This window comes from Hyperoodon ampullatus (genome assembly GCF_949752795.1).
Source record: "Hyperoodon ampullatus genome assembly, chromosome: 7".
Taxonomy (NCBI): Eukaryota; Metazoa; Chordata; class Mammalia; order Artiodactyla; family Ziphiidae; genus Hyperoodon; species Hyperoodon ampullatus.
In genome coordinates, this window is record NC_136920.1 from 12,832,790 (window position 1) to 12,844,907 (window position 12,118).

The following is a 12,118-nucleotide window of genomic DNA, read 5'->3' on the forward strand; positions in this document are numbered from 1 at the left end:
CTATCAGTTCTATTTTGTGTGGTAAGATTGACCAGGCCACCCCCTGCAGATGGATGTTACAACGTTGGAAAGAGGGCTGAGTGTACTGGGGACCTTAAGTTAGGTCGAGATGTGACAAGGGGCTTAACAGTCCTTCACTGCTCAGCAGAAGTTCTTAACCGTGCTTTTAGTTTTCTTGGATGGTGACTGCTGATTATCTTCTTTGACCTCCGTGCTCTGCTTTCTGCTCTGGCCTGACCACGTCACTCCTGCTTGGTGTTAGTGTGCTTCTTGGCCCCTCACCCACACCTGTCATCTGGGGAGGACCTAGAATCTCTTGAGTGGTGGTACTTGGAACATCTCTGGCTCTATATGTATGTGTATGCTTCTTTAAAAGAAGGGGAAAAGTTGAGTTTTCTTGTGTACGTACATGCTCCCTGCAAGGGCCTCTTGGGTTTTTGGGGGTTAATGGATCTGGTTGTGTACACACTTGTTTTCTTACCATTGTACTTCCCATTTCCAGATTTTTCCCCTTCCCCTTAAGGTAAGCTATGACTCGCTCAGAATAGATTTTCTGAAACAGTATTTAAACTCACCATGCTCCCTTAGAGCAACTTTTCTTGAAATGTTGTAGTTTCCAGCCAAAGTCTCCTTTTCAGTCAAACTGCTTTGATGCCTCATTTCATTGTCTCTGTTTTTCCCCCTAACCTTAAAGTAAAATGTCACTCCTCTTCCCTCTGTTCTCCTCCAGCTATTCCCTCACTACTCACAGTGCCAGACACTCCCAGACAGTTGTGCTGTCTTTTACTTTCCCAGGCTTGCATTCTCTCTGTCTGCATCCCCTACTTCATACGTTTTAACTTTTGAAAATGCCAGTATAATTTATATAAGCCCCTGTTAATCAGAAAGTAACCTCTAACTTGTATTTTCTTTCTTCTCTTCTGATGTTCTCATTGCAGGAGTCTGGTTGGAAGCAAATGTTTTTTTAATGGACTTGCATCTCCTCACCTTGATCAGGACTAAAGGACGGAGGCCGCTCCACCCCTTCCCCTTCCTCCAAGCCCCTAACCCCTTCCAGACACCCACAGGGAATACCCTTTGCCCTACAAGATTGAAGATTGCCTGGCAGCCCTCCCAGTCCCACTCCTGTTTGCCAGGGTAAAGAACCTAAAGACTTCATGTGGTTGGGAGGGTGGCAGACAGGAAGAAACCATGTCCAGGTCCCTGGTCTCCATAGAGAACGGTGCTTTGTCCAAGGAAACGTATGAGTTTCTGATTCTCCAGGAGCAGTTCAGTGGTGAGGTTGATGGGAAGACATCCTTCCCAAAGAAAACGGATCCTCCCTGTGGGATCTAGGAGAGTAACTGGGTGTGCCAAAATATGCCCAGGGTCCTGCCCTCAGCACTAGGTTTGGTGGGGCGAAGAGGGTCCAAACCCCTTGCTAACATACCACTTCTTTAACTCCTTTACCTGCCCAGCCCTTTGAGGAGGGACCATGAGAACAGAAATTACTTTATGGAAAGCTTCTCCTGTTCTTGCTTTTCCCTCTTACTTATTGACGGTTTGTTTCCTTGACCTCCCAGGGGGCTAAAACCCTTTTAACTCCCTGCTGCCCAGCCTGCTCAGTGGACTTGCCCCTCCTAAGCAGAGAAGGCCCATGAGGTTGCTTTCTGCTGGGGAGCCTGGCAGAGCCAATTACCACCCTCTACTGCTGCTTGCTTGGTTGCCTCTTGCAATAACCAGCTCCATGAGATGTTCCCTTTCCCTGGGGCTTTTCCATCTCGCATGTGGAGCCCTTCCCCCAAGAGGCTGCTTCCTTGTTTTAGAGGAAGGTGCTGCCATTGGGAGTCGGGGACGTCGGACCTCAGCAGTGAAGAGCCCTCGTGAAATACTAGGAGTGGGGAAGGAGGCAAGTCGGGCAGGATATGGCCTACTTCCATAGGCTTTTCTTTTTTCAGGTTTGATGTGAGCATGGGCTTGCATCCTCCAGGTACATACTTTTACTTATTGTGGGATAACCTGGCACTAGTAGGTAAAGTCACATATTTGGTATTTTTTCACCTTTTGAATTTTGACTTAATAGCTCCCCTCGCTCTGCCTGGAGGTACTTGCTGCCTCTGATAAGGAGCAAGGAAGAAGTGGAGCCTGACTTTAATGAGCTCAGCTCAGAATTCTAAGGACCACCACTCTGGGGGCCATTTTCTACACAGGCAAATGGAATTGCTTTTCCCATAACATCCAACTTGTGAGGCGGCTGCTGCTGGAAGAAGCAGCAGCAACAGGGTCCTGCGGTACCCACGGGGCGACAGATGCTACTTCCGCACGCGTCTGTAGGGCATGCGACATCGAACAGGAAACGTGGCACGTGGGATGTAGGGTCGCTGGAGACCCTTCTGGCTCAGAGGGGAGAGACTGAGCTGGACCGAAGCCTTCCTCTGTTCCCTGCACGTTTCTGACATAGCCCTCGCTCAGTCACTGAGGGAGTCCCCCAGGGTTGGAGAGGCACATTCCCTTGGGACAGAGGCTACAGGTTTGTAGCTTTTTTCCCCCTGTCCCCCAACCCCATCCCCACCTCCACTTCAGAATATGGCACCCCGCCCAGCTGGCCAAGTGTTAAGTGATGTGCTTATCCTCAAGAGCAGCTCCGGGTGTCTTTATAATGTAGAGAAAACCAAGTAAGGTGACAGTTAAAGGAGAAAAAAATATATAGAATACCAGAAAAGCCGTTTACCCGGAGAATTTTTTTCTCCCCATTTTTGTTTTTACTCAGTGACACAATTTTTAGTTTTATTTCCTGATAGCAAAAGGAAAAAAACCCAACCCTCAAAAAGGCCAAGGCCCCGTCCCCCTGTTGTTGGTGATTTGTTTGTCTTTCTGATAGGATGAAAATTGTGTAATAAACTTGATGACACTGTCAATCTTTTATACTGCATTGTATTTTTTTTCCTTTTGTAACAAAATATTTTTAAATAATAAATGGGGTGTGAGCTGTTTCATGGATTCTGCATTGAATAGATTTGTTGAGGTGTCTGGGACATGGGTGCGGGCTCATGTAGAGGCTTTGGGAGGGGAGTGAATCCCTGAGTTCTCAGCTGGAATTGCACGGTGGGCGTGTGTAGTGCATGTAGTACACCTAGGAGACCTCGTGCGAACCTTTGGAGGTGCCCCTTGAGGTTTAGCTTTTTTCCTTAGCCATCTAAACAGCCTAGTTAATTCCAAGTCATCTTTTATCCTTCAAGGTTCCTAAGATTTATTCTCAGAATAAATGTCCTGCCTTGTACCGTTCAGTTCCGATGTCATCAAGTTCATAAAGGGAAGAGTCCTCTGCTAGGCGTTAGAAGATATGCTGGCTAGTGCCTCCTTCACATCTAAATCTATCTAACCATGGACGAGCAGCACAACCTCAGTCTCTTTCGTTTGTAAGATGAAAATGATAGCTGTTCTGCCTTCCACATTGGGAGGTCTGAAGAATCATAACAAATGTGAACGTGTTATGTAGACTGCAGTGCTATATAAATATAAGGGAAGTACAGATTAGAAAGCTTAGCAAAGTGCTGCGGGGTAATCCTTGGGATTCCTGAAAGCTGGCTTTTTAAAAAGTCGGGTGAACAAGAGGAGAGTTAGCATAATAAAAAGATGAACCAGCAACCAGATGACATACAATGTGTTGCTGAGACCAGTAAAGGCAAGAGCAGTATAAAAGCAAGCAACCCTTAGTAGAAGGGAAATTCCCTTAGGGTCTATGATGTTATAAAACTTGAAGGAAAAAAAATCGTTGGAGTGCCTCTCAGAACTTAAACCAGTGTTCTCAAGTTGAGTTCCACGGTTGCCTGCATCTCAGTTATGCGCCATGCTTGCTAAAATGCCTTCCTGCCTGCATCAATCTCTGAAGTCTCGAAATCTACTTTTTATGCTCCAGATGACTTACATAAACTAAAGCGTGAGGACTGCTAGTTTAGAGAAGCAAGTACCTTCTTCAGTTTCTCCTAGGGGTTACCGTGGCAGTACAGAAAGGGACTGACCTTTGGGTCACCTCTGTGTTCCTGAGTGCTTCCTGAAATGAGCCAGACCTCAGCCCCCAGAGACCACCACTGCAGTCACCTGACAGTTGTAGGCATGAGTGTGGATATCCTAGCGGGCCTCTGCCAGCTCTTGTGACCAGGGCTTGCTCCTTGGCTCAGTCCTCTCACTGTCCCAGAATGTCAGTCCCTCAGGTGTGTATGGGGTATAGGGGCTTCCCTTGACACTACAGTGAGTACAGCCTCTGACACGTTAACCCTGAAAGACTAGCTGTGCTCATTCCCATCCTCCACTGCCTCAGTTTCTGTTGTATGATGTTCTACTCTGGTGTGACTAACTGCATCCACACAGCTGGCTCCAACAAGCATCAAGAAGAATGAGCATTTATGGGACTTCCCTGGCGGTCCAGTGGTTAAGACTCCACGCTTCCACTGCAGGGGGCACGGGTTCGATCCCTGGTCAGGGAACCAAGATCCTGCAAGCTGCATGGCGCGGCCAAAAAAATAATAATAAAATAATAAGAAGAATGAGCATCTATGGAGCCACGCCTGGGAAACACAATGCGCTACGCTTCCAGATACCCATGAAGAAAATGTGAAGACTTCCTGTTCTAAGCCCCATTTTCAATCATTCATTCTTATACTCACGTGGTACCTGTTCAGGAATGGAATTTACTTGATCCAGATCGAGACACGTAAGACAAAGTTTCTAACAAGTTAGTAACCAGTTGTATGATGCTTGGCTGTGTTACTTCCTCATCTCTAAACCTGCCAAGCTGGGGATGAGATTAAGTTGATCTCTAAAGCCCCTTTGAATTATAAGCCACCTCTAAACTTTCAACTGAGCCTCCCACTCATTTTTCTGTGTTGCTGGGAGGGGGACCTTAACCAATGAAACTCTAAATGAAATAGAGAGGCCATGGAGAATGAGTTCTCCAGTTTGATGCCAGCGATTTTTTCAAAGCAGGGCTAGACAAACAAGCAGTGTGAAAAGCAGCAGAAAATTAAGGTATTAGTGGGATATGTGATTGAAATGTCAGGGAAGTTCCTATTGGGTTTTTTGTTACTGTTTCATGCTTAATCAGACCTACTAATAGTCTTTGGATGGACCCCAAAGGCAGCTCTTAGGCAAGGACACAGAGGGTTAGGAAATAAGAAAAACCATCAGTGCTTTGGAAAGAGGGTTAGGAAATAAGAAAAAGCATCAGTGCTTTGGAAAGTGGAGACCTACATAGGATGAGAATGAGCCTGATCACAGGAAACAAGCAGTTAAAAACCAGCATGACATTCTTTGTTTGCTTTTTGTTTTGTTTTTTGTGGTATGCGGGCCTCTCACTGTTGTGGCCTCTCCCGTTGCGGAGCACAGGCTCCGGACGCGCAGGCTCAGCAGCCATGGCTCACGGGCCCAGCCGCTCCGCGGCATGTGGGATCTTCCCGGACCGGGGCACGAGCCCGCGTCCCCTGCATCGGCAGGCGGACCCCCAACCACTGCGCCACCAGGGAAGCCCAGCATGACATTCTTAAAGGCCAATTACTTTTTACTTTGAGTAAGAGCAGATATTCTAGGGGTCACCTGATAGCAGATGGGCCATATGGCTCAAGGTTTCCTAAAGTGGCTTCTGTTATGGCTTCTTGGGGCTAAAAAAATGGCTGCTATCATGCAAGATGAGAAACAGTTTTAAAGACGGTTACTTGGAGAAGGGAATGATTCACTCATTTAGGGCAACATGCCTCCAGCTTAAAGAATAAAAGTATGTGTTCCTTTTACATTAACTTGAAGTCTTAAAACAAATGACCAAAAAATATTGGTAAGTTTAGAATATGTTTCTTCCAATTACTCATGCCTCACCCTGGAAAGATGACTATTATCTGTAAGAGGAATGAGAGACAAGATGCTGGCTTTGGGGCAGAGGTGAAGAATGTGAGCAGTCAGCATGACAGATCTGAAGAAGACACAGAAGCTGGCAGGGCCTTTAGGGATTAATTGAGGCTGGAGCTGTGGGAAGAAACTCAGTGGGACACCTTCATCACTGCCTCTGTGTCCACACTGAATCACCAAGCACAGCCGAGAACAAACCGCTGGGTTTCTCTTAAAGTGGAAGAAATTCTAGGGACGGGTGCCGTGAGGAAAAGGCTACTACAACCTCCGCCACAGAAAATACATCTTTATTATAAAATAATGTTTTGTTTCATGATGAGAGTAGAAAAATAACACCATGAGCTCCAGAGAAAGTTCTGGAGCTCAGTCTCTGAGAAATGGGATGAGCGGCTTTTGCATCCCTCTGGGAGCACACCCTCCTGAGGTGCCCCGTGCTCCTGCAGGACGTGAGACACAGCACACACAGGGAGTGTGCAGCTCAAGTCCTGCTGGAAGCCCAAGGAGCCTACACGGTCCACACAAGATGCTCTGCCCACGACGATCAAAGAGGAAAACTTGAGGTCAGAAGGGAAGTAATTGGTTCTGAGAAGGGCCAGGATGGCGACAGCCTTGCCCCTCCCTATACTGGAGTGTAGAAGAGTCTCTTGAACTGATGATCCTGGTTTAGAAGATGGTGCCCAGTGGCCTTATGCTTGGTTTGTTCCCCAAGGTGTCTGGACTGAGGAAAAGCTGCAACCTTTCCCAGGACAACTTGACCCACCATTTCTCACTGGTATGGCTAAAGTACCAGAGGTATGTGTGGTCTCAGCCTGTGAGGGCTGCTGGCTGAAATTTTTGTACTTCAAATCCTGTCCATACTGATGGCAGAGAGAGAAAGAAAGAAAATGTTAAAAGACCAGTGAATAAGAGCAGCTGGCTGGAACTGTTCTATATTCCAAGCCTCTTGGCCCCAAAGAACAAGGAGAATGTCTACCCTAAGTGGGAAAGGCAGTCCCACGGACACCCTGTTTGCCCTTAAAAATCTTTTAGACCCCTCAGGCTTTAGACAAACAATGAATACCCCCCTGGGATGGGAATCCAACCCTCAGGTGGTAGGAAATGGTCCCTCAGCAGCAGTACCTGGAGAAAGCAGCCAGGGTGAGCACCTCAAGCAGCAGCTCTGAGCCACAGAAGAAGAGCAAGATGCCGTTCAGGATGGCTTCCAGACGGAGCACATAGGTCTGCAGCAGCATGTAATAGGAGGCCATCATGGCAGATGGGAAGGTCAAGGCCATGCTAATACCAAGCGGCATCTTTCGTTGGCAGAGGTTTCCCTTTGTACCTGTCAGACACAGCCCATGGAGTCACCTCCAAGTGGCCTGCTTTCCTTGGCCTCAGAGGAAAGGCGGGTGGGATGGGATGGACCGGCAAGCAGAGGAAAATGCTCCTGAATGGGAATGTGCAGATTTATAAATGCCGTCCCACCGTGTTAAAAACTAGAGGCTTTGGAGCAGCTATAGGATTGCAGTCATTCGCCGAAAGGTCCTGCTTCCAGTCTGGCTCCCAGTCAAGGGACAATGGGCTCTTTATTTGAGGAAAAATTTTCTAAATCATAAAAATAATATATAATCATTGAAAACTTTTCAGTTAATATAGAAAATATGGAGTTCCCTGGCAGTCCAGTGGTTAAGACTCCAGGTTTCCACTGCAGGGAGCATGGGTTTGATCCCTGGTTGGGGAACTAAGATCCCACATGCTGTACGGGGCAGCCAAAAAATAGAAAACAATATATAAAAAATCATTTTAGAAAATACAGAAACTAAAAGACCACATGACTCAGCCTTTAGAGATAGCCATTATTACAGAATGATGTATACTGTTTCAGACTTTTTTATGTGTATGGTCACATATTACTATTTATTATTCTAAAAATAGAATCATACTCTGCATACTGTTTTGCAACTTATTTAACCATTTAACATAGTTAGACATCTTTCCACACATAACTACCTTACCCTTTTTTTTTTTTTTTTTTCTATTTTTTAATTTTTATTTTATTTATTTATTTATTTTTTGGGGGGTATGCGGGCCTCTCACTGTTGTGGCCTCTCCCGTTGCGGAGCACAGGCTCCGGACTCGCAGGCTCAGCGGCCATGGCTCACGGGCCCAGCCTCTCCGCGGCATGTGGGATCTTCCTGGATCGGGGCACGAACCCGTGTCCCCTGCATCGCCAGGCGGACTCTCAACCACTGCGCCACCAGGGAAGCCCACCTTACCCTTTTTTAATGGCTATGAACAATTTCACTGAACCAATGCCATAATTTATTTAACTAATCCTGTACTGATAGATGTTTAGGTTGTTTCTAATGTTTTGATGTTAAAAAATACATGGCAGGGGCTTCCCTGGTGGTGCAGTGGTTAAGAATCCACCTGCCAATGCAGGGGACATGGGTTCGAGCCCTGGTCCGGGAAGATCCCACATGCCGCGGAGCAACTAAGCCTGTGCACCACAACTACTGAGCCTGTGCTCTAGAGCCCGTGAACCACGACTACTGGGCCCATGTGCCACAACTACTGAAGCCCGCGCACCTAGAGCCTGTGCTCCGCAACAAGAGAAGCCACCGCAATGAGAAGCCCGTGCACAACGCAGAGTAGCCCCCGCTCACCACAACTAGAGAAGGCCTGCGCGCAGCAACGAAGACCCAACACAGCCAAAAATAAATAAAATTTTAAAAATAATACATTTATAAAAAAAATACATGGCAATAAACATTCTCATACAGATATCTTAGCATATCTGTAGAAGTATCTGTCTTTTTCAACGAGTTTTGGAAGGGAAATTGTTAGGTCTAAGAATACGAATTTTAGGGCTTCCCTGGTGGCGCAGTGGTTGAGAGTCCGCCTGCCGATGCAGGGGATATTGGTTCGTGCCCCGGTCCGGGAAGATCCCACGTGCCGTGGAGCGGCTGGGCCCGTGGGCCGTGGCCACTGAGCCTGCGCATCCGGAGCCTGTGCTCCGCAACGGGAGAGGCCACGGCAGTGAGAGGCCCGTGTACCAAAAAAAAAAAAAAAAAAAAAAAGAATACGAATTTTACCTGGTAAAACTATTAACAAAAAGGTTGTACTAATTTATATTCCCAAAGGGTATGGGAATATAAATACCCACAAGAGTGTGAGATCATAGAGACCTGTTCCTCACAGCCATTCGAATACTGGGAATTTGGAAACCTTTTTAATCTGATGGGTGAAAATGTAATCTTGTTTTTTCAATTTGCTTTTTGTTAGTGAGTCTGGGCATTTTATCATGTGTATTGGCCCTTTGTAATTATTCTTATGTGAATTGCCCATTAGCGTCCCTTGTTAATTTTTTCTTTTTTTTGCTAGTGATAATTTTTTTAAAATTTTTATTGGCGTATAGTTACTTTACAATGTTGTGTTAGTTTCTACTGTACAGCAAAGTGAATCAGCTATACATATACATATATCCTCTCTTTTTTGGATTTCCATCTCATTTAGGTCACCACAGAGCACTGAGTAGAGTTCCCTGTGCTCTACAGTAGGTTCTCATTAGTTATCTATTTTATACATAGTATCAATAGTGTATATATGTCAATCCCCTTGCTAATTTTTAAAACTAGGTTTTTTTCTTAGCACTTTATGTGAGCCTTCTTTATCCTTTGTTATATATGTTGAAACTATTTTTTTCCCCTCAGTGTGTGTTTTAACACCGTTTTCATGGATGAGATATTCTAACTAATAAGGGCTTGCTCTGTATTTCTGGGGATATAAAACTTGTCCTAGAGAAATCCTTATTCAGAGAAGTGGAGGGGATCTTAGTGCCGACGTGTGCAGGCGTCTACTGCCCTAGATAGGCGTCTACTGCTCTGGACATGGAGTTACAACTGAATCTATTCTCCCAAGTAAACCAGTGAGGGGAACCAGGAACTCTTGTAGCAGTTAGACAACTGGGAAGGAATTATCTAATATCTCATGTCACCACCTACTTCTGGCCCTGCAGAGCAACAGACAGATAAATCCTGACCCAAAATAAGAAGCAGCTTGAAACTTCAGAGAGGTGGGTAACAGGATATACCACCAGATCCAATCTCTTATGGTTAGCCTAGGTTATGTATTGAAACTTTTCCCTGTTAATCAGGTTACAGATACCAGCTCATCTCATAAGGAATGGAAATATTCTCTGGACAACACTCACCAAAAAATAGTCGAATTACTTCAATTCCAAGATAAAGGAAGAGCATCACCGCATCCAGTACTAGATTGGCTGTTGGATATGGTAGCAGGAGACCTGCCAATACAAAAGTCAGAGCTTGCAAACAACATAGAACAATACACACAAGAACTCCCCCACACCTGGCAATAAAGAGAACACGAGTCTTATCAGCGTTCCATGAACTACTTATTGAGGTGTGGGCAGGATCTGTTAACCTGCTGCAGGATCTGTTAACTCCTGGTGCGGCTACGTCTGTTAGAGGCAGGCTCGTTATTACGGGGTTTTACTCCTAACTCGGAGAGTCTATGGGGACTCTGCTCTCCACAGTAATCAGACGTACATGGGTACACAGGCTGCTGAAGGTCACCAATGGGCTTAAAGTGGAGTTCAGCAAAGAGGTGATGGGGGAGAGTCAGAATGGAGAAGTCCACATTTCCCAAACTCAAGAAAATATTGCCGCGGGGCTTCTTACTAAATCATTCTCAAGGAAGTCACCTGATGAAGAGACTTCCACCATGCAGCGAAGAGGAGCCCCAGGGGGCAGAAAAGAATGAAAAACAAGAAGGCTTTTGGTGGCAGCTGGCTCTGGGCTGAAGTGGGGAAGGGTTGTTGGGACAAGGGGAGTCAAACCCCAGGCCTTACCTTTATACAGAAATACGAAGAGTTCCAGCAGGAAACAGGTAGCATAATACCACCCGTTCAGAAAGAACAGGATTTCCAAGGGGGTGGAGGACAACCGTTTACCTGAAAATATGAGCACAGAGAAAAGAGATGGGCTGGAGGGCAGCTCAACCTGTTATTTCAATGGTTCTGTGTCTAACTTGGAGGAAACACGAGGTCGCAGCTAGTGGAAAGGGCCACTTGGGGGCACTTCTGATTGCTGATGAGGAGTACGTGTGTATATACGGTGTGGAGGGGGGTTTCCTTCAATCCCCTTCTTTCCGGAATACCGTCAAACTCGACTCCTTCGGCTTTGGGGCTGAAAGTCAAAGCTTCTCTAAGATCTAACTCGTCAGTATTTGGGAAGGGAAATTGGGGCTCAGAGACCAGCACTAGCCTGTTTGAAGTCACGCTGCAACTTCGCAACTGAGCTGGCCTAGAATAGGCCCAGCCAAGGATTTGGGGGTATCTGAGACCCGCACCTCGAGACTTTCAGGCACTCAGGGTGGGTGAGACCGCCAAACCCTGCTTTGAACAAGTGAGGAGTGATGTCCCTAACACCCGAGAAGGAAGGGTTTAGGTCGAGCACTGGGAGAGAAGGTTGGGGTGGGTGGGTACTGAGGAGAGCAGGACCAACGACTCACACACCTCCGGAATCTCACCTCGCGGCGCCATCTTCAGTCCCCATGGAAACTGCATACGCGGCTACAGCTACTCCTGGAGCAGCGAGGCGTTGCCGGAAGCTGGGGACGGAGCGGCCCTCGATTCTGGCCTCTCTACCCGCCTACCTCACTCTATGGTTACGTGGTGCCTGGGATGTCTCGGTACCGACCGCGCGTGCCAGCAAATTGCTTTCGCTGGGGTTTCGGCTGCCGACCTGAGAGAGAACAGTGGCCACCCACCGAGCAGTTGTCCTCAGGACCCCGGGGGCGGGAGCGGCTCTTGGGCTTCCCCATCCCAGGTTTACAGTGAGTCGTCTGAGTGTAGCCAGTAGTGGTAATGTGACCGCAGGATTGGCAAATAGGCCCCGGCCCCAAGATTCTCTTTACTAACAACGGTCTGAAAATGAGAAACGGTGTGCATGACAGCGCTATGCAGATGCGCGGTGGGGTTTGGGGTCTTTTGTCTATCAAGCAGCCTTTGTTTTGGGGGGGGAAGGGTAGTAGGGGGTTTTGTGCCTCCGATTTATGAACCAGGTAGTTAGAAGACACCAAAATTAATCGGAACTAGAGGCTCCTTTCAAGGAGCATAAGTGAGACAGGAAGATTAAACATGATCACCAGGTGACCCGAGACGTGTATGGGAGTTGAGAAGACAAAGTATTCGCGGTGGGAGTTGAGAAAAGTTTACAAGAGATGGTCTGTAAACTGG

The 12,118-nt window shown here is 46.9% G+C and overlaps 1 protein-coding gene across 1 annotated transcript; it reads right to left on the reverse strand.

The window, feature by feature from the left end:
* Positions 1–6,983: 6,983 nt before the first annotated feature.
* TMEM216 (transmembrane protein 216) lies at positions 6,984–11,446 on the reverse strand (the record flags this gene model as incomplete). The annotated part of the gene is made up of 4 exons (XM_079707738.1): positions 6,984–7,198; positions 10,070–10,162; positions 10,730–10,831; positions 11,410–11,446. 4 exons carry the CDS (start codon positions 11,444–11,446, stop codon positions 6,984–6,986), a joined length of 447 nt encoding a protein of 148 aa, XP_079563864.1.
* Positions 11,447–12,118: the final 672 nt, after the last annotated feature.